Source organism: Lottia gigantea (assembly GCF_000327385.1).
Source record: "Lottia gigantea unplaced genomic scaffold LOTGIsca_12, whole genome shotgun sequence".
Classification (NCBI taxonomy): domain Eukaryota; kingdom Metazoa; phylum Mollusca; class Gastropoda; family Lottiidae; genus Lottia; species Lottia gigantea.
Genome location: NW_008707225.1, coordinates 1,200,669 through 1,227,420, shown reverse-complemented (window position 1 = coordinate 1,227,420; position 26,752 = coordinate 1,200,669). Strand labels below are relative to the sequence as shown.

The 26,752-nt window shown below is 32.5% G+C and overlaps 3 protein-coding genes across 3 annotated transcripts; 2 read left to right on the top strand and 1 right to left on the bottom strand.

The window, feature by feature from the left end:
* Positions 1–4,367: 4,367 nt before the first annotated feature.
* Positions 4,368–5,120, top strand: LOTGIDRAFT_74854 (hypothetical protein; the record flags this gene model as incomplete). The annotated part of the gene is made up of 1 exon (XM_009048066.1): positions 4,368–5,120. A coding segment is annotated over one exon (753 nt), but the record flags the coding sequence as incomplete, so codon positions are not given.
* A 7,260-nt stretch (positions 5,121–12,380) lies between these two features.
* Positions 12,381–17,882, top strand: LOTGIDRAFT_185574 (hypothetical protein; the record flags this gene model as incomplete). The annotated part of the gene is made up of 5 exons (XM_009048065.1): positions 12,381–12,507; positions 15,373–16,128; positions 16,424–16,579; positions 17,008–17,125; positions 17,639–17,882. Coding segments are annotated over exons 2-5 (1,251 nt in total), but the record flags the coding sequence as incomplete, so codon positions are not given.
* A 179-nt stretch (positions 17,883–18,061) lies between these two features.
* Positions 18,062–26,445, bottom strand: LOTGIDRAFT_230355 (hypothetical protein). Its single transcript, XM_009048064.1, has 10 exons — positions 26,358–26,445; positions 25,348–25,686; positions 23,710–25,152; positions 23,282–23,395; positions 22,945–23,118; positions 22,510–22,629; positions 21,406–21,492; positions 19,808–19,897; positions 19,297–19,464; positions 18,062–19,046 (listed from the first exon to the last, which is right to left on the bottom strand). Exons 2-10 carry the CDS (start codon positions 25,651–25,653, stop codon positions 18,849–18,851), a joined length of 2,700 nt encoding a protein of 899 aa, XP_009046312.1. The 5' UTR covers positions 25,654–25,686; positions 26,358–26,445; the 3' UTR covers positions 18,062–18,848.
* Between the last annotated feature and the right edge of the window lie 307 nt (positions 26,446–26,752).

The window sequence follows — 26,752 nt, the reverse complement described above, 5'->3', positions numbered from 1 at the left end:
CTTATTTTTGAAAATGAAAATACTAATACTTATATGAATAGAAAGTAGAGGTTTTCAATTGAAAATACCATAATTAATTCATAATTAGCTAAATTAGAAGAGAACTGCCATCAGAATTCCAATGAGTGACCGATCAAGCAAGGTTTTCTGTTTATCCAGACTGTGTACATACATGGACATTTATGATTGGTTAAAACTCTTAATTATATGCAATAAGAACATAATGATATGATTAAAAATACATGATAATTCACAAGAAACACCAATTAATCAAATAGTTTGCTTAATTTGACACTTAAAAATAAGGAAACCCATCTTCAAAGTTTCGATTGGAAAAATCTTCGTTTCCATCATGATATACAAAACCGAGGGTTATAATTATTCATAGTCAGATTCCCAATGAGTTTTCATGCATCGTACCTTCATCTATCTCTGCACGTCGATTATCCTGTTTATTTGTAGTACCAAAAACATTCTATTATTAGAATATAGTAGCTAGAAATAGATGAGTGATGAGTTAACGTAGGGTGGTTTTATTATGAATGAACTTCAGAAGGTGTCGAGTTACTTCATTCTCAGAAAGAAAAAACATTCATTGAAAGAAATACTTGGCTAATGAAGACTCTGGTTTTTCTCATAGTATTCTCCTGACCTATTTATCTTTATCTCAGAATGCCTCTGTACTGGTAAACTTTACCCCATTAAACATAAACATTTTTGAGTCTAATCTGCAACAGAAATTAGAAAGTAGCAATCCATTTCCTTTCATTGTTAAACAATTTTGACCCTACTTTTCAGGCGAATTTTCTGGTCAAGACTATATCTTTGAATGAAACCCTCAAAATAGGTTTCAATGTAGTAATAACTGTAATTTCTTGTGTAATTCAGGACAGAACAATGGCTTACTAGATTGCTGAAGTTTCTTAACATCGGAAGTAGTAGGATTTTTTTACATTAGAATCTATTCTCATGTTGTATCTGAATGCATTTTTCTGCACACGCAGGTACCACGTGGAAGAAATATGCTTCACTTTGCTACCAGAATAACTATAATGGCAGGAAATATTTGTACTAATGCCCAACAATCAGAAATATAACGAAAAAATTGACGTCGATGGGGGTCCCCTTAGCTTTGCCTATTATCCAAAGAAAATGTTACATGGCTAACAACATAGACCCTGTTACCACCAACACACTGATCAGTTCCATTCAGTTAGCTCTAGTCAAGATTATTTCTAGTTATTTAGATGGGTCGACCATCGTCCGAAGTTGTATGAGGGGAACATTTCAGATCTATATGATTGAGTTATCGTAGCAAATGAACCATCAAGACCAACAAGATAGTATAACTAGGAGATAACCTTGATATGTTGAATGTTAGAGATCTTATAATTTCTTTCTTGTCACTACAAAATGCAGTACTATTAAAATTTGAAGAATTTAGAAATAAAAGCGTGTGTTAGTTTCATTCGACTTCAATTAGAATGTAATAAAGTAATTTTTCAAGACAAGAATTTCCTTTGACAGCTTGTTTTTATTTTACTCTTTACTTTTTTCTTAAATTTAGAAGTAAACAGTGGCCATGGCCTGCTTTTCATATAAAAACAACGTCATAGAAATTCCAGAAAGAGTAGCATATGGCTACAATTTACTTTCTGGAAATTGATTTCACATTTTTTTAATCTGTTCGCCGACGACAAACTTCTATAGTGGTCTTTAGAGAATAATTCAGTTAAAAGAGATTTAAAGGCATCCTGAGTTTTCATGTTGGTTTCTTATCTGGTTCTTTAAAAGTTTATCTTTCTCTATGGGGTGTCAAACACGTAGGTGTGTGACGCAGTTCTTTGTCTTTTTAAGTCCTTTCTTCCATTTTTAGACACTTTTGAATAGCCCTAAAATAATTTATATTAAACTGCTGACATAGAACATACCATATATATGTTATCAATTTCAGAACCTCGAATTAAACATAGACCCTATATTCAACTTTGTATGTATCTGTTTTCAATAAGAGAAGAGCTGAGTTTTATATTCTGATAGAAAGGATCTCAGGAATGTTCTTGTATGCTTTATACCGATTGAAATTAGAGGTTGACGTATTTCGAGAACCTTGTAAGTACTAACGAGTCGCGAAACCACTTAATATTGCACCAAGAATGTGATGTAAACATTTCAGTACACTAAAGGCGTAATTTGAGAAATAAGATAGTAGATTTGTGTCGACCATGAACTAATTTTAATCTTTCGCCTGTGAAAACACGTCATATTTCAAGTTTGAAAGTTAAGCTGAAAACAAATTATAAACCACACCTTGAATTGACTTTTAATCTTCACCTTTTGATATTTCCATACCATGACATCCCGTATCCTTGAAATAAAATCGTTGAACTTGTTGCAATCGACAACCGTAAATCGTTACTATCAAATGTATTTTATGCAATTATCATATCATATGTTGTGAAGGGTATTTATTTCAATTGAAGTTGCATGATGTTGGTAATATTACTATCAAAGTCATATTTTGAAACATGTTTTCGTGTGTTGTGGTGTTGTGACCTTATGTAAATAGAAAACACGAATACCAATTTGTAGAAAACTTTTTCTAAACTTTACAACTCCTGCATACCTTTTAGATTCGGTTTGAGTGAGATTGAACATCGGATCTGTTCCTTCTTGAATTTCGTTCTTCTTGAATTACTGAGCGTCAGTTGATCTGAAATGTCGTTTGTAGTAGAAGATGTTGAATATAATCTATACATTGTATACATTTTATTGTTGTGCCACAACTCCTTCCGAGTCAGCCTATGAACATTTTAGTCCTCCCTCATTTGTGAGAGTCCCTTTGTTTACAAGCCTTTTTTACTATCTTTAACTGATATATCCTAGTATATTGTCTATAGATTTGGCTGATCTTTTCTTCAATTTGCCTATTATATCGGTTATTTAAAAGGTTCCTATGTTCAAACTTGTATAGAAATGCTTGTCTCTAATGGGTTGGTTGATTTCGTCTCTCATGTCTTGCCGATATGGATACTAACAACCTATAAGATCTAGACAAAACTACCAGTTCACCTTTACTTATACTGTAAACAAAAACAATAGAAGTAAGACAATTTCCTCTGGGTGTGTTTAGTAGTACATCTAACCAACCTATCCCAATATTGTGATTGGATAACAGATCTATATGATGAGACCATTGTGATTCCAAGGTTCAAATCATTCTTGCCTTTCCATCTTCACTCTGCTAGAGATTAGCCAGCTCTGATAAAACCCGATGTTTTCTTTAGACATTCTACAACCTTGGCTGTATGAAAATGGTGATGTTATTGTAATATAAAAAATCATATAAGTTTGAGTAACATATGCAATGGAGACATTCTTGATCACCAGGCTCATATTCCGAGAACTTAACTTTCGGTAAACACGATTACCTGCCCCTGGGGAAAACGAAATACTGTGTTATTTGGCATAAGATTAAAGATAAACAAACAAAACAGGGAAATGGTTTTAAAACATTTTCTATCACTAGTATTGTGTTATTATTGAGGTTAATGTCTTCCATATCAGCATCTATATCATTTAATATTATCGGTGATGATTTGGTATTAATGCACTCACTTACTGTCTTAGTAGAACACTATAATCCGAATTGAGGTTTCTTGCAATTATATTTTTGTGGTTGTTGACTTGACCAAGTGATCGATGACAAAATCACAGAAAAGATAGGGTTGCAAATAAAACATGAACAAAAGATCATACATCTACTTGTAGAGTTTTCGTTTACTCTTGATTCCAAACTAAACGGTGCCCATCCTTGCACTCATGGCTTCTGTTTATATGGTAATTTGTTTTTTATGAATGTTGTTTTTGAATGATAGCTTTGGTATATGTCTGATTGTGTGTTATCTCCTCGACATAAATCTAGTTTCAAGCCCTTGAAACCTAGTTTACCTATCAAGTTGAAATGTCACTCTTAACATCTAATTGCTTCCTTTTCAATATGTTTTTATATCGGGTGAAATATAATTATAATTTCCCCAAGTTGAGCTGTAATTTAAACGTATTCTTTGTTTCCGTCCATATGGTTCTCACGTTACATTTATACTTGTTATCTCTTTTATAATGACTTCATGGCTCAAAAATATTTGTGAATTTTTAAGCATATAGGCACCATTAAAATGAGATTCTTTGACCCTTTAGTAAATAAGGGCTGTTTCTTAAATTCAAAGATCCCCTTGTATTCAATGTTCAATTGATTATATTATTTCATAGATTGATTATTCTTTCTTAGATCGCTTTGTATCCAATATACAAGCTCAATTGGTTATATATTCTTTCATAGATCGCTTTGTAACCAATATACAAGCTCAATTGATTATATATTCTTTCATAGATCGCTTTGTAACCAATATACAAGCTCAATTGATTATATATTCTTTCATAGATCGCTTTGTATCCAATATACAAGCTCAATTGATTATATATTGTTTCATAGATCGCTTTGTAACCAATATACAAGCTCAATTGATTATATATTCTTTCATAGATCGCTTTGTAACCAATATACAAGCTCAATTGATTATATGTTCTTTCATAGATCGCTTTGTATCCAATATACAAGCTCAATTGATTATATATTCTTTCATAGATCCCTTTGTAACCAATATACAAGCTCAATTGATTATTTATTCTTTCATAGATCGCTTTGTATCCAATATACAAGCTCAATTGATTATATATTCTTTCATAGATCGCTTTGTATCCAATATACAAGCTCAATTGATTATATATTCTTTCATAGATCGCTTTGTATCCAATACACAAGCTCAATTGATTATATATTCTTTCATAGATCGCTTTGTATCCAATATACAAGCTCAATTGATTATATATGCTTTCATAGATCGCTTTGTAACCAATATACAAGCTCAATTGGTTATATATTCTTTCATAGATCGCTTTGTAACCAATATACAAGCTCAATTGATTATATATTCTTTCATAGATCGCTTTGTATCCAATATACAAGCTCAATTGATTATATATTCTTTCATAGATCGCTTTGTATCCAATATACAAGATCAATTGATTATATATTCTTTCATAGATCGCTTTGTAACCAATATACAAGCTCAATTGGTTATTTATTCTTTCATAGATCGCTTTATATCCAATATACAAGCTCAATTGATTATATATTCTTTCATAGATCGCTTTGTAACCAATATACAAGCTCAATTGATTATATATTCTTTCAGAACATCTACTGTCACAGTGGTACAAAATGTATTGTTGATGTCCCAAAAAGAACAGACTGTGAATGGTCTTCATGCAGGGCGAAGGCTTATTGCCAAGGTGAGTTTATACATTTAATGTCCATGCACTAATTGCCGAATAATGACAAATTTCTAAAACCCACGTATTTTGCCTAATCTGTTACGATCGAACGATGAACAAATCAATTTATGCTGTTGATCAAAATTCAATGTATTTTGGTCTGGGGTCATTATAAGTAAAATCTTAAATTGTTTCGGCCGAGAAAGAAAATAATTTGGTATTGGTCAGAAAGAAGCACCGTTTTACTAAAAAGTTATAAACTGGAACCCGCATTCAAAAATACCATAGCTTATATTATGTGGATCAATCAACTTCATGTTTGAATTGCTCTTAACCAATCCTATTATTGTCATTTGCTATTCTCTTGGCTAGTTTGATATATCGATTTGCAATGTCCAATTGCCCCAACACCTAAAGTAATTCTAACATACTTGAATTAATTCCATCATGTAGCCATTCTTTCAAAAGTTATTTTAGTATTAATAAAACTGTATATAGAATGGTATTCAATAAGGATCAATACTTTAACACTGTCTTTTCATATCCTGTGCTAACGGCCTTAGATATTTCAAGCAACTCAATGTAAAATAGTATTTATTTATTCTTTATATGAATACCATTTCCATCGAGGTTTCAATCTATTTTGATCGAGCTATTCTTTATGTTATGAATAAATAATGAGAAAAAATAATCTGATTAAAATGTTGACAATCAAAAATTGATCTAAAAGCTGCTGTTAATTCCCAAAGACAGTGTCAATACGGATTGATGGTAAACATATTAAATAAAATAATGATAAATAATTCATTTTTCATCTTATAAGCTTATTTCATCTTTCATTGCGCTATCTTCTTGATGATGTTGCAATAAAAGGTACTTATGTTTATAATTCGACGACTTGCATAATTAATGCTGTGGAGACAATCATTTCAGTCAGATTGTAATTAGTATAACTAGAAAGATTGCGTAAGAGATGCACTTCATTTATTTTCTATAGAGTGCTTTGTACTCGTCATTATGAGCCTTATTTGGTTGTTTATTTTGATATTTTCTAGTAAATTCGGGATAATTAAACAGAACGCATCATCACACATCACACGGATACAACTATATCATGTTTCAAAAAATAACTATACTTTTTCATTGTCAAATAGGCCTACTCATAATATTGGTATGCATAGGATTGAGTTTGAACAATGGGCTATACATCGAATTACGAAGTATAACGTAACTGCAGTACAGTTTGAAATCTTGTGTAATATTTTAGGTATTTGAACAATTGCATATTGTTCTGTTGAATCAATCCTGATTCACATCTTCATGATATCATTTTAACTTCACACTTCCGTTTATAACTTCTTTTCTTTCTTTTTTTTTTTTTATCAAATTCTTAACCCCACAGCTACAAACAGGTTAACTCGACATGTTTGAAATTAGATTACTTTAAGATTGCTTAGAACAGACAAATTCCTTGAAGTTAGATTATTTTATCAGTGGAAACGATTTGAAAAGAGAATTAAAGTTATTGAAGCACAGAACACCTGGTGACTCTTAGTTTTATTGGATTGTGGCGTTCAAGATTAAATCATATAATAAAAGATACATTGACATGAATCTGTTTGTAGAAAAGAGATAAACACTTTAAGATTATTTGAAAAGAATAACTAAAGAAAAACTACGCTATTGGATCAGATAATATGAGGAAAGCTTTCATCCAAATTATTAAAGCTACCATGTCAAAATAAAACTGTATCCAATCTTTTATAGTGTCAATCTCTCACGGAAATTTACCTGAGGGGTGTAGGTGTTTATTGTGAGGGCATTTCATACCAACTTTAATGTTTATTTGTTTATTATTTCTTCTGATAAATAGTCTCTGATAAGAACAATAAAACATTTGAAAATAATTTATACAATGTTAAAGATGATGAAAATAGTACGACCTTATCTTGTTGGTCTATTTCTGTGGTATGAGTGATGTTAAATCTCGGCTCCTGCAAGGCAAGAATGCCTCAACAATCACAGCACGCCTACCCTCATTAATAATAATTCTTATCAGTGGATGTCTATAGAAATATGATAAAACATTAAACTATCTTAAGAAAAAAGAGTTTTTATAAAGGAAAAAAGTATGTCTATAACTTCATTCCAACAAAGTATCCCCGTCGTCTCACAACAATTGTTTGAAATTGTAAAGTAGAAGGCCTTAACATTCCTCATAATATTTTGTTTTAACATTCTACATTTCAGACTTTGGAATCCAATCAAAAAAGAAAACAAGCAGAAAGATTTATTTATTTCCGAATAGTAACAAACCACAACGAGACGAAAGCAGTGTGACGTCATCAGAAGAAAACGGGCGTGACGTGTGTGGTATGCCACTCGGTGAAGAAGCCAAACAATGCAAGAAATTAAGAAAACGTTGGTATTTTGACCCAGTTACTGGACAATGTTTGAAATTTAGAGGATGTCGTACAGGTGGAAACAATTTTGGAAAGAAAAAACGATGTAAAAGGAAGTGTCTTCGAAAATACAAACTGGCTAAACGTAAAGGTTAGTAGCTATATTATATATAATAGCAATTATGCATATTGGCGAATACAACTTGAATCCGATAAACATGACTGGATCACTGATATACTGTTAAACCTCTGCAAATCAAAAGTAAAGAAATAACAAGCTAGTAAAATATTTCTATTTTGATATCTTTTCAGGAAGAAAATCAAGACGACTTCGCGGTTGAACAGTTTTATTTTGATCTTTAGTTTACAACTTTCAAAGCTACACAACGCTTCTGCTTTATGGCAGAATAGCACTTCCTGTCTCCTTCACTGTAGCTGCTAAATGCGGGTGTAAAAATAGGATCTAAAGTACATTACGGAGCCTACTACAAGAGCTTCAACGAATGCTGCTTTTAACTATCTTTCTTTCTGTATGGTACTTCATATGATCCGGACAATCCGTTATACATGTATACATGGATGAAACGACGAAACGCTAAATAAGGCGATGATCTCAAAACCTTTTCCTTTAGTATTGTGTACATAGAACAATTTCTATAGTGATCTGCCAAATTTAATAATGGCAATCGGAAAATATAAAGATATATAAATGTTGTTTTCGACAGACACACAAAATAATGAACTATATCGTAATATAATATATATAAATCGATCAGCTCGCACGTGTGGTCAAAGCAAGGAGTTTTAACATAGAGAAACCCAGTAACTGTCGGGCGTGATATTATTGTTTCTGGAGCGGTACAATCTCACAAACATCGTGGAAGACCCTATCCATGGCAATTGGGAATTAAATTCCTGTAAGTGAATCGGTAATGGTTGTGATGTTGACAATGTATATTGCATATATCATCAAGAAATTTAATTTGAAAGAGTTTCACCCGAGTAACGTTACGTGGGTCCAAAAGTTAAAGAAAATATATGTTATGTTATATAACTTTTGTTGTGGCATTAAGAGTTTATTTTATATTACATAACACTGAAATCCAGAATTAAACTGATAGACTAATGGCACGCTTAGGGCTATGAATTATATAATCACAAGTGTTGGCCTCTTACATTGCTTATTATACTCCCTGTTATTGGGTTTTACCCCTATCCTTGAAGATTAATATCCATAATGTTTCTGCCTTCACGTTAGCTTTAATAATGATATTTTTTAAAAGAATATCTTGTAGAAAATATTGAATGTTATTTAATCGTTATTCTTGAATCATCACACTATTCTCTCATTTTATTGTAAAATAGTTCACCCCTTTTTTATTTATTTGCATATTTTTGTATCATCGTGAGAAAGAAATAAAATATTAGACTAAAGACGGTGTAATGTTTTTTTTATAGATGTAGATATCTTTGTTTCCGGGGCCATACCAGTTCCATGCAAACATTTCTCATGTATTCGACATACGATAATATCGGACATACGGTAGGGTTTGCACATACATAGCTTAGCTCTTTTTGCTTTGTATCCAGATGAATTCACTGTATGTAATGGTATGAACTTTATTTAATAACTATGAATTCGTATGAGCTCTATCATGCTGTATCACAATATAAATTTGTATGATCTTTGTTATTCTGAACAGTTATATGAAATCGTATGAGCTCTTCTTTCATTTTATATCATCATGGTATGAGCTCTATCATACTGTATTACTATAAGAATTGGAATGAGCTCTCTCATAAGGTATCACTATATGTATTGGTATAAGCTCTATCATACTTTATCACTATATGTATTAGTGAGAGCTCTATGATACTTTATCACACGAATTGGTATGGGATCGTATCATGTTGTATCAGTATATGTTATTTATATATATATATAAGTTCGTATTAGGTTTGTTATTGTAATTCACTGTATGATTTCACTACATCAATTGATATGATCTCTTCTCTACCCCGTTGAATCACTTAATGAATTATTTTATAATTATTATACTACCACAGATAGTATTACAGAGACACAGAGACATCCTTAGTTAACATATCTAATTACCTTAACCTTTAACTTACACCTTGTTTTATCATAAATCTTTACTTTGTGACCTAGGCTAGTGCTTTCATGAGACTATGTTCTCATCACCATCTAACACAAGTTTAATAGTTTATAAGTGCAGAAGACTTGTGGTTTAGAGCGAGCATACATAAATGATTATTGTTAGATACAGCACTTTATCCGCCACACTTTGGGTGGTGTCATAGTATTACAAGTTTGGCTTCAAGCATCAATCATTTGGATCGCATGCATCATTTGGAAGCCGCATTCATATGTTGTACATGGGGCCTATTTTGATGTTCGACAACGCGGTTGCATCATCATTTCAATTTTCAGAAACAGTATTATGGCCCAACCTTATTGATGGTAAAGGAATCTTAACCTGGCGTGTTATACTACCACATCCTTTAAGTAATCGTCTTTTAAATTGATCTTATCTGTGAAGAATGTCAAAAATTTGGTCCAGAGAGCCATCTGTAGATTTAAAAAAAAAAACGGCGAAGTAAGTAATGTGAACTGCAGCTGTTTTTTTTTAGAAAAACACATGCTACCAGTTTATGTAATGTAGTTTAGATCATTTTGAAATTCTGCTTCCATTACTTATTGTACTTGGTTTATTTTTTAAAAAAGGAAATCACTAAAATATCTGTAGTACTCTGAAATAAGATGAATTTTTATGTCCATTCTCTGACCAATCTATGTAGTACAAAGAAATTTGCATTGTTCAGTTTTGTTTTCAGTTGAAAAGTTAAAGATGCTTCGATACTAAGTGCAGTAGGCCTAACTGTTTGAAACGTTTCGTCAAATAATTATAAAAATTGATGCTGATCTCAGAAAAGCATAATATTAGGCATAACAAGTTGTATTAAACGCTAGTGAATTGGTCTAAGCCATCAACTTCAAATAAGAGCCTTCATATCTCAACCAATATTAAAACGGCATGGAAATTATAATGTTAATTTACTTTTTGACGCGTTTCCACTAAATCACGGATATACATATATCTGACTATTGGTGCCACATTAAATAAAATTGGCACCTTTAAATTTGATTAGAAACATTGTAGGCCTAGACGTAAATTAATCAAACGTAAGAAGAGCGAGCTGTCAATATATTTAGTAACATCAATGTTTATATTTTCATCCTACGAAGATAAATTTAGCTCTCTTCACCTAAAATAACTTTAATATCGTATCTGGTTTAAGTCTGGTGCAATGAAGCGGTAGTAAGAAACAAAACAGACATTTTCTTACATGGTTATTCAAGCATATTTTAAGAAAAGTTGTGATAAGACGCACCTTTATTAGAAGCAATTAGTTCTTGAAAATATGATAGCTAACTGTTTTGTATAAACTATATAAGATTAGATTATTAGGTTAACGTGTATAAAGTGAAATTGCGAAAGCAATCGCTTTAGCATAACACCCTTTCATTATAGGAGAATTCAAACACTTATAGGCATCTTACCCACGAAAATCCAACTGGCTAAATCGTGGCTACCTTTTGTCATTTGATCAAAAATGGGGTTGGTGCCCAGTGGTGTTTCTCGGTAACATAAGCCGAGGGGCAAGCAGGAGACACAAATTTTAACGTGGAGTTTGCCTAAGCGATGTGATATTGAGCAATAAATTGTTTTCCCATTCCATGGTATATTGTAGGCCCCGCAACCTCTCTGTCATTGGTGAGTGGGTTGGATCCGACTATCTGAATATGAGAATAACCATACGTTCTTTGATGCTTTCGTCGTTATAAACAGCATGAATTAAGTATAACCACCCCCGTATACCCGTGATTATCAGCATGGAAAAAATGGATGGATAGATATACAACCATTTGTTCAAGAGGAACTGTCATTAATCCAATTTCGCCCATCTGGAATTTATGAGGAGATTTCCTATTATCAACAGTATAGTTTACCTTTTACTGGCTAAATTATAACTGTTTATCTAATTTCAACATGGAATGTACTAGATGACGGCAATAAAACTTCAATCCACCCACTAGATGTCACTTAAATCTTAACAAGATCTCATATTTTCCAGTAATTAAACTACTCTTGAGTCTTTATTGTAAATATTGAGCAGAAATATTTAGATAAGACCATAGTGCTGCACGCAAAAACATATAAATATCAAATCTAGAACAGAACTGTATATTTCATCTTATTTCTAAAAGATATCAGAATGGTACACCCAATTCTGAATATTATTAGTCTGCGACTGCCTAATACATTGCCTGCCTATTCGATATTGCAAAACTTTCATTGAAATAGTCTCTAAGATCTCGTAGGCCTATGTTAAACTATGTTTTTAAAATTGTCAATGACAAATGAGAATGTGGTAACCTGTAGGCTATAGTCTAATTTTTTTTACTGTTCTTAGCAAACATTTCAATAATAACTCTGGCTCAATGGTATGAATCAGGGCGCCTTTTTTGTTTACTTGTGGCTTGAAGCCACTTCATAAACAAAGAGTTATTTCCCATTTTCCAAAATGTCAGCTCCCACACAGCATGCAGAAATCGAAAGTTTCTGAAGGTTTTATATTATAATTATCACTTCTAAATGGTTGAATATATTGTTAACCACACGAGTAAAAGGTGAAAACTGTCACACATAGGAAAACGGCCAGAGGTATTTGTTAGATATAAACAGTAAGACATTATTCAACTTTATTTTTAAACTGAACTCTTCCAGTTTTCAATGTCAATGTCAAATTGTTATGTTATGTAGTCAAATTCGTAGACTGTAGGTTAAATACTAACTCTAACGACTACTGAGGCTCTAACGACATGTTTGTAGCTACTCAGTCTACACTTTGTAGACAACATTTATGGTCAAATTGTAAACCTACTGTAAAATGTATCATGCACGGTATAGAACAACCGCACAACTTTATTACACTCAAGTCTATCAATGTCAACACTTAGTTGTGTTTATGTATTGCAAACTTCAGATGAATCGCAGGGCAGTGGACATTTTTAAATTTTTCTCTGCTATCTTCCTGAAGGTCATCAGCGATTTGATTAGCTGTTAGGTGTCATGGTTGAGGTCAAACTTTCTAATCAATTTGATATCTCATTGCGTTTGACCCTGTCATATATAAAGGGTCAATTGTTGGACTAATCATTATGCCTTACCATCATCATATTGTCAAATGTCCAACTGGTCAAGCAGCATCTCTATGAATGGGCTAAAAAAAATCTTCCATCTACTCTCTATCTTGAATTTTACCAGGCAAGGTAATATACGCCCACTGATAGCTTTGTTTGAAATTGAATATTTGTTAGAAAATAGCAAACATAGACACCAGGAAATATTCAACTTATACCCAAATCCATCACAAACTGGGCCATCACAAGTTAAAAATCAAACACATTAGTAAGAATAACGGCAATAACTTGTATTTTATATTTCAAAAGGTTTAGTTTTGATTGTGATCAATTTCATCAAGTTGTCAAATTTTTTTTAGACTTCTGCTTTGTAGAATAAAAATTACGTGTTTTACAAGATTTTTGATCAGATTTATCCTTGGGTGATTTCAATAAGTCTGTCATGAATTGTGTATGTGCAGATTATATTCAAGCAAATTAGGTTGAAATATTTTTTTTAAAGTTTTATGTATCGAGTTTATGACAGGTGGGAGTTGCTAATATTTACCACCTTTTTTCTCCTGTTGAATTTAATCTTTTTATATCCTTACATTTTTTTTCTCGAAGATTTGATTAGTTTGCATGAAATGCAATGGATTTGTAAGTATACTTGATTGCAGCTGTCTTGGCTAATAAGGACAAGAAAAGAATTGAATTTTACTATTATGACAGTTTATCCATTAGCAATAATTCTATAAGTAATTACTGCTCAATGTGCCACAGGAATAAGAAAAAATGTGATTACAAACACTCATACGAAGTTTCGTTAAAATTCATCAAGAATTGTGCCCTGTAGAGTGATTACGAGCTAAAAATTGAACGTGTTTTCAAGAACAAGGGCAATAATTCATACTTAATATTTTTCGATTTCGCTGATTTTCAATAGGGTCTATCCTTGGGTGATAACGAACACTCATACCAAGTTTCGTCAAAATCTGTCAAGAATTGTGCCTTCTAGAGTGTTTACGAGCTAAAAATGGAACGTGTTTGCAAGAACAATGGCAATAATTCATACTAAATATTTTTCGATTTCGCTGATTTTCAATAGGGTTTATCCTTGGGTGATTACGAACACTCATACCAAGTTTCGTTTAAAATCCTTCAAGAATTATGCCTTCTAGAGTGTTTACGAGCTAAAAATTGAACGCGTTTTCAAGAACAAGGGCAATAATTCATACTTAATATTTTTCGATTTCGCTGATTTTCAATAGGGTCTATCCTTGGGTGATAACGAACACTCATACCAAGTTTCGTCAAAATCTGTCAAGAATTGTGCCTTCTAGAGTGTTTACGAGCTAAAAATTGAACGTGTTTGCAAGAACAAGGGCAATAATTCATACTAAATATTTTTCGATTTCGCTGATTTTCAATAGGGTTTATCCTTGGGTGATTACGAACACTCATACCAAGTTTCGTTTAAAATCCTTCAAGAATTATGCCTTCTAGAGTGTTTACGAGCTAAAAATTGAACGCGTTTTCAAGAACAAGGGCAATAATTCATACTTAATATTTTTCGATTTCGCTGATTTTCAATAGGGTCTATCCTTGGGTGATAACGAACACTCCTACCAAGTTTCGTCAAAATCTGTCAAGAATTGTGCCTTCTAGAGTGTTTACGAGCTAAAAATTGAACGCGTTTGCAAGAACAAGGGCAATAATTCATACTAAATATTTTTCGATTTCGCTGATTTTCAATAGGGTTTATCCTTGGGTGATTACGAACACTCATACCAAGTTTCGTTTAAAATCCTTCAAGAATTATGCCTTCTAGAGTGTTTACGAGCTAGAAATTGAACACGTTTTCAAGAACAAGGGCAATAATTCATACTTAATATTTTTCGATTTCGCTGATTTTCAATAGGGTCTATCCTTGGGTGATAACGAACACTCATACCAAGTTTCGTCAAAATCTGTCAAGAATTGTGCCTTCTAGAGTGTTTACGAGCTAAAAATTTAACGCGTTTGCAAGAACAAGGGCAATAATTCATGCTAAATATTTTTCGATTTCGCTGCTTTTCAATAGGGTTTAACCTTGGGTGATTGCGAACACACATACTAAGTTTCGTTAAAATCCGTCAAGAATTGTGCCCTGTAGAGTGTTTACGAGCAATTGTGGATGGACGGACCGACGGACATGGGTGACGACAATATACGCCCCCCATTTCATGTGGGTGTATAAAAATGCCTATCACTGGAAATGTAATTATTTGTAAATATGATATTTCTGGCTAAAGAGTGGGTCATATTTATATGATTTTTCCAAATCCTTGAACAGGGAAAGCGCCAGGATTATCATACCATTTAAGTCTTGAGATTCTTTCTGTGTTGATATTGTGCTACGCAAATAAAACAACACATTCTTTTCAGCTGATTTGATTGGATTGAAAAAGATGCCACTAACAGATGTAATTAGTAACCTTGGTGATAATCCATATTTTGGTGCTGGATTTGGATTATTTGGCATAGGATTTGCAGTAGCAGCTTTAAAGAAAGGAAGTCAAGTAGGAATGATGCTATTTCATAGACACTGTATGATAACATTAGAAGTACCTAGTAAAGATAAAAGTTACCATTGGTTACTTAACTGGATTTCTACTCATGGAACAAGGACCCAACATCTTAGTGTGGAGACTACATTTAGACAATCAAGTACAGGCAAAATAAACACAAAGTTTGACTTTATTCCAAGTCCTGGCAACCATTTCTTTCGTTACAGAAACACTTGGATTAAAGTGGAAAGAAATCGTGAAAATAAAATGATTGACATAAATACAGGTGCACCCTTTGAAACTGTGACATTAACATCCTTTGGTAAAAATAGGGATTTATTTTTTGAAATCTTAGATCATGCTCGAGTTATAGCTCTTCAGAAAGAAGAGGGTAAAACAGTAATGTACACAGCTATAGGTCCAGAATGGAGACAGTTTGGCTATCCAAGGCAGAAAAGACCTATTAGATCTGTGATTTTAGACAAAAATAAATCAGAGAATTTATTAAAAGATGTGAAAGAGTTTATAAACAATCCTAAATGGTATATGGAGAGAGGTATACCATATAGAAGAGGATATTTATTACATGGTCCTCCAGGATGTGGTAAAAGTAGTTACATTATGGCTTTAGCTGGTATGTACAATACTCCAAATATAAGCAATCTAATTAAAATTAGATATAATTTTTGTTTCTTTTTTGTTTTTGATCTAGTTTACATTGTAATCTAAATAGTTTTCGACCAACACCCAAACCAATTATGTGATTTTTAACCAATCAAAGTGTGTCATGTAAAACATGTTTCTAAATAAAATAGGGAATTGTGGGATATCGAAACCCAAAGAGGCTGGCTTTGGTTTAGGCTTCAATATCCCACAAATTTCCTTATTTCAGATTAAGGGTTAACCTGCATGTTAATATTTATTTTCAGGGGCTTTAGATTACAGTATATGTGTATTAAATTTAAGTGAAAGAGGACTCTCAGATGATAGATTAAACTATTTATTAACTGTAGCACCAGAACAAAGTATTATTTTATTAGAAGATATTGATGCTGCCTTTGTCAGTCGAGATCTAGCTCAAGAAAGTAAGTAACTTTTGCAATATTTTTACTACAGGATCAGAAGAAGTTTTGTTCATAGCAAATAATGGGGCTGTTTATTTGACTGTATTAATCATATGTATGATTTATGTCACATAATTATTTTGTTTTTTAAGGGCCCCACGCGCTATAGCAATCACCAATTGAATACGATTGTGAATAAGAAGCGGTCGTAAGTTTTGAATGCAATATTCATGCAACTTAGTTGTGCAGTATTCATGACTACTTTCATTGTGGTCCATATGCAACTGGTAATCGCTATGGTTTAAGGGCAGCTTTGTGTTAAGCTGAGATACTCTTACGGACATTCTTACCTGAAGTAAGTGAACGATTCTTCTGAAAGCATTAAATTTATAATTATACAATCAATACCCAGATATTTGTTATAAATGAAAATAATTTAATGTTTGTAGATCCCACAGCATATCAAGGTATGGGAAGATTAACATTTAGTGGTTTATTAAATGCTCTTGATGGTGTGGCCTCAGCTGAAGCAAGAATAGTTTTTATGACTACTAATTATTTAGAAAGGTAAGCTGTCATTGAGACTATATTGCATAACAAGTAATAGGGGCCTACTTGTTTGGAAACTTGCATGATCATGGCCAACTTCACAACATCCAATGTCAAATACAACCAATCAGAGCCCTTGACAGAAAGCCTATTATTTAACAATGTTCTGTTGAAGGCTTTGATTGGCTGTATTCACTGGCGTACTTTCCAATCAAATCTCTGCATTAACAAAATTCAGTGCTACAAGAACAGTGGCTATGAACTTGAGATCTCCTCAAGTACATAAACTTACCATGTTTTCATCAAAATATGAGATGTCATCTTTATACAGAAACTTAGTTGAACTCTGATACAAACTTGATCGCCTTCGCGTCAAGTGCAAACATTCACAAAGCATTCATAGAAAATTTAAGACATCTTACTCATCTATATACACAATTCCAACAAATCAAAACTGCAGTCTTTATTTCATTTTTTTCATGCAATTGTAGAATTGTGTGTAATATAAATTTGAATTCTGGTAAATTTCAGATTAGATGCAGCCTTAATAAGACCAGGACGTGTTGATGTAAAAGAATTGATAGATTATGCAACAGAATATCAATTACAAGAAATGTTTCGTAGATTTTATCCTAATCAAGTAGAATCCGATGCTGAAATATTCTCCAAACAAGTGATGAGTCATGGAAAAAATGTTAGTATAGCACAAGTACAGGGATTCTTTATGAGATACAAGTCAGATCCATCCACAGTTATTAAACATACAGAGAAACTATGGGAGGCATAGAAATATTGATTGACAGATTATGAAATCATTTCAGGTTTTAAGAAACATAGTTCTATGTTCATGATTTATTGTACTCTAATTTGTCATTGCATAAAGAAATGAAGATTATGTTTTAACCCGATATGAATAAGAGACTGGGTAATTCTTGCTTATTGAGGAAATTAATTGTCATTAATATTTTGTTAAGTTATTAATGAGTTCCTAAGATTCAAAATCAAAAATGCATCAAATTGGTTGTTATAACGTGAAATGGTTTCATTGCTGAATTGAAAATAAGTCAAAGTGTATCTAATATTGTGTTATATAGTTTGTATTTTTTTAAGTGCTTAAATAAATGTGCTGAATACAGTAGCAAACTGAGCATGTACCTTAAAGGGATTGTAAAAAGGTTTTCTAAATTTTTGATGCGATTCGGGGACACTGATGGTTTAAATTTGCTCCATTCCAATTTTCAATCAGCGCCTGTAATTCCTGCAATTCCACTAAAGTGTTTTATGACATTACCCCCGCAAATCACATATGTCCTTTGCGGGGATGACGTCATAAAACACTTAGTTATAGTAGAAATGCTAGAACCACAGGCGTCCGATTGAAAATCGGAATGGCACAAATTGATGCTTTCATTTCCCATTTCAACATGACGTAATGTATTCGAATCTGGTAAATCATACAAATGGCAAGAATAACTATAGCTAATTGGTAAACTAATTTGCATATTGTGCTGGTTTGTTCATCAGGATGCTAGAAACTATCTATTGTCTCTACTAGAGGTCAAGGGGCAAATAAAAAAAGAGAAGATTACAACTTTTTGCACATATTTTTTCTGCATAAATAAAACAGTAGTTATTGCAAATGGGTGATAAACGTAAATAGTATTCAATACAATGTTTTGAAATTCTTACACCATGATTATATAAAAACAATTTTTTTTCAGTTTTCAGTTTCCAAAACATTTTATTTTCGTTTTGACTTTTTCTTCGATGCATCTGATGCATCACTATCAGTATTGACATCACTAGAAGCAATTCCTTTTGTTTTTTTACTATTTTCCTTCTGTTGCATCTTGGCTAGAACTAATCGTGCGGTTGGTGTTAAATTAGGTTTATCTTCTACCTTCTTCTCTTCTTTTCCTTTACTACCACCAGCCTTCTTCTGTAATAAGTAGCAAAAGAAATCATAGCCATGAACAGAATTTAACTAACTAGGTCCCAAAATGATAGAAGTAAATAGGTAATCTATAAAAATCTTTCTGGATTTTTCCCAACCTGTTTTTAGTTGGATCACCTGGAATTCATACTTTCATAGTCGACCAAAAGTAGGAAACAGCTATTTGTTCCACGAACCAAGAAAATGACGTCATGAACAGAGGCAATGTTTTAACCAACTGTGTGACAGAACCTACCACTGTAGTAGCTGTTTTCTCTGGGGAACTATCTTCTGAATCTTCCGTTTTCTTGCCTTTAGATGCTTTAGGATTCATTTTGGCCATAATTTCACGTTGAACTGGTGTTAATACAGACTTATCTTCTGGTATATCTGCCATCTTACTACTCGAAGCTTTACTTGATTTCTGTAAGAAATTATAACACTTAAAATTTCAGCTTTCAGAATGAAAGTTTGATGTCCAGGAGTAATGACCACATCTTAGTTTTTAGACCCTTGTTAAAATTCTAAAATACAGATCACTGTTGTCATTTCTTTATATCATCTTGAAATTGCAAATGACAACAAATAGCAGATGTCAATGCCATATGGAATCAAATTTCTTGATCATTTACATACACTTATTGTAAGTCATGTTAATGTTTTTCTCGTTAACAGCCATGTATTTGCTGCAATATTGGGATTTAAGCAGTTAAAGATGTTTAAGACACATAAAATGTAGGAAAAAACAGTATAAAGACCACAATTACAGGTAAAATAGAACGTCGACGTTTAGATGGTGTTCCTATAGTAGAATCTTCACTTTCATCATTATCTTCACTTACTCTACTAGTAATTTTCTACAATACAATAATATATATTAAAATATTAAAAAAAATACATGATAGTCATCTAATATTTAACAAACTTGGTTGGTATGCCTATTACTTTGAAAATAGGTAATTCAAATACCTAGTTACTATTCAAAGTGCTCATGGATTTTCAACCAATTGTTTAAACAATACTTTTTATGCAAAATTTACTTCCAAGCAAACCTAAACCTGACAATCATACTTGGACTAATATCCATAAGAAAAAATGATAATTTGCATTTATGCAATTGAGGGAAATAACCTAATGTCTGACAACATTGAGCTTTAAATTGACTTTTTTTTCTCTCATTTCATAAATATCAAAATATAACTTTTCCAGTGGTTGACATTTGCATCAACCAAAGTCAATCTAAGACTCAGTATAATTTGGTAATTGATATTTCAATTCATACGGAAATGATTCCCATATTTCAATTCAGAAAACAGTATAGTCAGAGAGTACATATTTATACCTCACACAAAAAGTCCCAATTATACCAACTCGCCAAATTGACTTAACTCTCAAATAATAATCACTGTCAACACTTGTACCTATTTTGAACATAATCATTAATGACTAATTAACATTTGGATCTATATTTCATATGAACTAAATTGATTATTTACCTATGGAAAGAGAAATACAACAATAAATTCCATGACAGATCGTATTTTTCCAAGAATAAAAGACCGAATGAACCTCCAAAGCTAAAGAGCAATTACCCCCCTTTGGTAACATTTAGGATTTTTGTCAACAAAAAAACTGCACTAGAAGCCCCCTTTTCTCTCTTCCCCTCTTTTTTAATCGTTCTGGTATGCATATTTTGGATGAAGGTTTTGATTTTCATGTCTGAAATTATTGTTTCAGATTTTGGGGAATACTAAGAGATTGGGATGAATAATATCAAGAATAAAAAAGAAAGTGTCAACATATTCATTTTTTAAGCAATTTACATCCGTCATTGGTCTACTTCTACTTTCGTTTTGACAAACTAAATCTTCATGGTGGTCATCATATTATATAAAAGTTATCAACAGCTTTCAAGTATTGGCCATGCTTATTTCTGACATAGTACAATTTTAAAGGAGATGTCTGGAGAAAGTAATAGACAGATGAATTTCTTGATTTAACAAGGAATGGGATTCCTTTTGATTTAGTCAAAACACAAAGCTTCAGACCACACCATAAACAACCATAATTTAGAAAATGAGCACTAAAGTAGGCTTCATGCTTAATAAAGATGATCAATCACTAAAATTAATTAAAACTAAATAAAACTTTAGGCTGTTTTAGAAAGTTAAATCAAAATGTAAAATTAGAAGTGCTGAAGTCACAAGAATGATACAATAAATGGGGGTGGTGAAGGAAGTTTTTTCCAGTAACTGAAAGCTCTAACATGACCAGGTTACCGAAACATTTCCGAAATATGATTGTTATTAAATGTTTACATTTTTAAGCCTGGATATGTTGATATAGACAATAAAATAACACATACTGAAGAAGTTGTTAGAGATGAGCGTCTCCTTTTGGTTGGTGTTGATTTTACATCTTCGCTCTTATTTTCAGTCTCTGATACAGTGATCTAGAAATAATGATAACTAACTGATGTATAATCAATTCTAGTTAAAATCTATTTATAAATCATCACAATCAATAATGTCAAAGGTTAATATTTTATCACTTTCAATCATAAAACTGATTAATGCAAATGCACTGATTTTAAAAAGGACAGTACCTACCTGCCCGAAAATAACAAGGATTCCCTCCTTCCATATCATATTAATCAACTTTTAAACATCGAAATATTATTCTTGGCTTTTCATTTCCGTCAATGAAGGCAGTGGTCCTGTTTTTTAGTTTCAAATTTTATTACCCTCACTTTCAGCTTTAAGTTAGCATGGTAAGCAAAATCAGCCATATTACATTTTTATTTCAGCAAACACAGGTTGTTTATTACAACTTCCAGTTTGTTTCATATCATGGTCGTAAAATGGCATCAAGTTAGTCAGTCAAATATTTACCACAGAAAACTACTCAGAACAATTGTGGGCATAGGGTTGACTGAAAAACTGCCTGACAGACGCACCATGGGGGATAACAATATTAACTATTTAAAAATATGACCAAAAAACAATTTTATCTTGACAAGAATAGATTAAGTAAATCCATAAAGTTTAATTGATAGATAATTTTGGTACAGTTGGCATCTGTTTTAGTGTCTTAGTCTTTGGAACATGTTTTCATCATGTTCTTTTTTATTATGTATTTTTTATCATAAATATACCCCTTTCCCTGTGAATTATTACCATGTATTATCATTTATAAGAACTATCTACCTTTCGTGTAACTTGTTTGATACCATTAATGGGCATATTTGATACAATAAACTTATCTATGTATGTTTACCATTATAATTGTATTGAACTACAACACTTTTTGACTCTGCTTTGAGACTACGATATAAAGATTTCAAAGTTTTCAATTCACACTGATGACTGTAGGAAGTCTTGTATATGCCTTCTATCCATATGCGGTAAGAAATCAGAGTTATCAATCCCTTGTTTCCCCATTAATCTATTAAACATTATAAGAAACAAACCTTTTTAGATACTATTGCAGAACGGCGTTTTTTAGTAGGGGTTGACATCACAATTTCTTCATTCTTCTCACTCTCCTCATTGGATTCACCATTTTTACTGCCTCCCTTTCCTTTCTTAGTCTACAGAGAAAAAATTATCAAGTAGTTCAAGAAATATGTAGAGAAAATGGTAATTGTTTAAATATTTAAAGGGGCAGATGTGCCAGTTTGGGGTGTTGAACATATGTAAATAGTAGAAAGTACTAGAAATCGTATAATTCCTTTAAAAATATTTCAAACAAGTAATTTTTGAAGGCTCAAATTTCAACAGTAAGCTATGAAAAAAATTCTCTTTTCTGAGTATGATTGGTCAAAAAAATGGCACATCTGTCCCTTTAAAGCCAAATTAAGTTCCATTTTGATAGTTTTAAGAAAACTGTGCATTACAGAACTTACTTGTTTTAGTTGTGTAGTTTTACTTTTAGTTGTTTTCTTAGGCACTGGTTCTTTTTCAACTTGAATTTCCTCTTTCTCCATTTGATCTTCTTCTTTATCCTGTGAATTGTCTTTTTCTACTGGAACTTCATCCTCAATTGCTTCAATCACTGCAGCTTTCTTTTTTCTTCCTCTCTATAAAACATGATTTATATTTTTGTTATCCAAGCTATTACTGTATCACAAATGATCAAACAGAGTTTTTGAGGACATTTGTACCACGTATTATTCTAATTTTTTTTACTTTGCTCTTAAATCTGGCTTTGTATTTTTTTTTAGTTAATCTATATGACAATACCTTTGGTTCAGGTTTTGTATCACGTTTTGGTGATGGTTGGTCAGAAACAGCATCACTTGTATCACTCACATCAGCATAATCATCTTCATCATTCACACTAACAGCTGCAACTTTCTACAAATATACAAGATATTTTTAATTTCATATTGGAACTAGTTCTTAATGCTATCACGTAGTTCTATGCTATATTGGTGGATATCATAAAATTAAGCATTTTTGCGATATGGTTATTTATCACAATACTGTTTTTTACTGTTTTTTTTTTAAATTTGACAATGTAACTTTAATGTGATAACTATCATAATATAATGATATGGTGATATTTCCATGTATTTTAATCTTTGAAAATTTAATATATCATATTTACTAAAATTACAAATTTTAAAGTGGTCTGTGATACATCAAATTTGATATATAAAAATACTTACAGATCGCCTTCTGCCTTTAACAGGATGTGGTGTAGTGACATATGTTCTACGTCTTTTGGTAGGTTGTGGTGTCACAGCTGATTCTTCTATTTCACTAAAATCATCATTACTACTATCAGTTTCTATCTGACGTTTTCTACCACGAGATTTAATACCACTGGAACTGGTTTGAGCTCGCATATTTCCATTAGTTGAACTAGTTTGTGAATTAGGTACTGATTGATCTTTTTCTTCTTCTTCAATAGAATCCTCGGCATCTTCTACTGTTGTCTGACTAAAACAGACATTTCCCCTAGTAGATTTTCTTGGTTTAAGTTGTACTTGTTCTGGGTGAAGAGGTCTTCTGGCTAACCTTGGAGGTTTAATGATACCCTTCACTTTCTCTGGAGTCATCACCTTATCTGGTACATATGGTTTATTCAGATGCACTTTTTCTACTTTTGCAAAATGAACACCTCTAGATTTTGGTGTGTCTGGTAATACTGGAGTCACTGGTTTAGATACTGTGAGAGAAACTGGTGAGACTGGTTTTCTAATAGTTGGTGAAACTGGTTTTGGTGATGGCTTCTTCTGTGCCTGTAATTTTGATTCCATTAACTCTTTGACAGCACGTGCAGTAGGGGTTAATTTAGATTCTGAATCACTGGAGCTATTATCAGATTTATTTTCTGAGATGATCTTTGGACTGACAACAACTTGTTTTCTGGTTTCCGTCACTACAATATTTTCAGTTCTGTGTATCACTGTTTTCTTTGAATCCAAATCAGCTTGGACTTTTTTGGCTGCTGGGGTCAAGATTACTTCATCTTCAGTTTGTTTCTTGTGGATTGATTGCTCAACAATGGTAGTGCTGGCTATTGCTTTGTCAATCTTTTTCTTAAGATGTGGCCGTTGTAAGGAAAAACTGACATCTGGATCAGCAATCTTCTTCTCAACCTCTTTAGCCATTTTCTTGGCTTTTAATGCATCTTGTTTGGCCTTTTCAGTAGCTTCCTTTTCAGCTTGTTTCTTTTCCATCTCGACTTTGATCATTCTTGCAGTAGGGGTCAATACTTCTGATTTAACACTTTCCCTTTTGTTATCCATCTTGGCTGGTTTACTAGGACTAGATTGTCTCTGATCAGACAGTTTATTGGCATGAGAGTCTATAGAATCAAACTCGTCGTCATCATTAAATCTTTCTAAATTAGACCTTCTTTGTCTTTTAACAGGATGACTACATTCAGGACTGCTATCATTCAATCTAAAAGGTGGAGTAGACACAGGCTGGACTGATTCCTCTGCTTCTCTTTTTGCTTGTTTTCTTTCCATAAAAGTTGATGCTTTTAAGGGTTTCGTTTGACTTTTATTTAAATCTAAACTAGCTTGAACCATGCGAGCGGCAGGTGTTAATATAGGAGGTCTCTCTTCTTCTGGTTCTTCATACCTTCTTATAAATCTTGGCTACAGAAAAATAACAGACAATTTAATTAAAATTTCAAATAAGCTTACAGCAGCCCAGAGAGTAAGCCTGATTTGAGTTATGTTTTAAGTTTATACATATGGTACCAGTTTTCAAACTTGTCAGTGTTGATTCAAACAATGTCCGGTAGTAAAAAATATAAATCTGATTTGGCTTAAACAAACTGAAACACTTACTGGGCTAAAAGCTGGTTGAATTGGTGATTTGTTGGCAGATTTTTTGACAATTCGTCTTGGTGTGACAACTATCTCATCACTAGTTGATGCTTTAGACGCTGTTGTTTCACTTGTAGAAACACCAGTATTAGATTGTAGGGCCAATATGCCTTGACGTAATTTACAAACTTCTTTCTCCATTTCAAGATTACGTGTTTGAGCCTGAAGAATTTCTTTCTCCACTGCCAGATGTTCCATTTCTTTCTTCAAAATCTCTAATCTTTGAGCAGGGTTCATGTTCTGGGAAAGATTGCCACGTTGATACATTTTGTTGATTTCTGATAAATCTATCTTAAGATTCTGAAAAATTTTGTTAAAAAATTTAAAATACCAATACTACTACATAACAGTTCCAGAATATCAGACCTGTTGAAATAAAGACGTGAGTGATATGCTTAAAAGAAAGAAAAAGTCACCGGATACTACAATTCTAGAACCTGTGCCAAATCCAACCAAGTGCAATCTTTACAAACTGTGTCTAATATCTTTCTTGTATCACTGCCACAGACAGAAGTTTGCAAAAGTACCAGTACCGATTTTTAGAATTTTTTTAATAGTGAATATTGCCTCGACCAAAGGACTGTAAACAATTGGATTACAAGTGTAATCAGGGGTTGTGATTGGCTGTATTCTCTAGGAGTACAATCCAATCAAATTGCTGCCATCACAATCTTCTGTGATTCAAGAATATCAAGATATTAGAATAGCCTAGACAATTGTGAAGATGCAGGTACATTAGAATGAATAACCTTCTCATTTCAATGACATCAATACCACAATTCATCTTAAATTTATACTTATAAACCGAGTCGCGAGCACGACTCATTCCACTGTCTCCCTCTCAGTCTGGAAGTGTAATACACGGTCCATAGCCACAGACCACGGTCCATAGCCACAGGCCTCGGCAGCAGCAGTGAAATTATATCAATTTATTTAATACTGAATTATCGTAAAGTGGACAAGAAACTAACATGTTATTCACTAAGACATTTCAACTGGTTTATTTACGAGATCTGAATAATTGAATTGCATGTTTCTATTTCTCAACTTCGCCAAATTTGTCAGGGGAGATAACTCCAGATCCCGCTAGAATAAAATATTTACGGATGAGTTCAGAAATCAACGGCTTAATGATTGTTTTAAATTCTTGCGGTATGATTGGCTAATTATTTTGTTTAAATCTGTATATTAAGAATTTTTCAAAATGATTGTATGCAGCATACAGTTCTATAATGCCATTGAATTATATTAAAGTAAAACACATGTAAAAGCTCCACACATAAAATAGCTCTCAATCCATTTCGAGTCCGAAGTTTTTGATATTTTGATTAGGCAACCGGAAGTAATAGCACTGGCGGAATCTTTA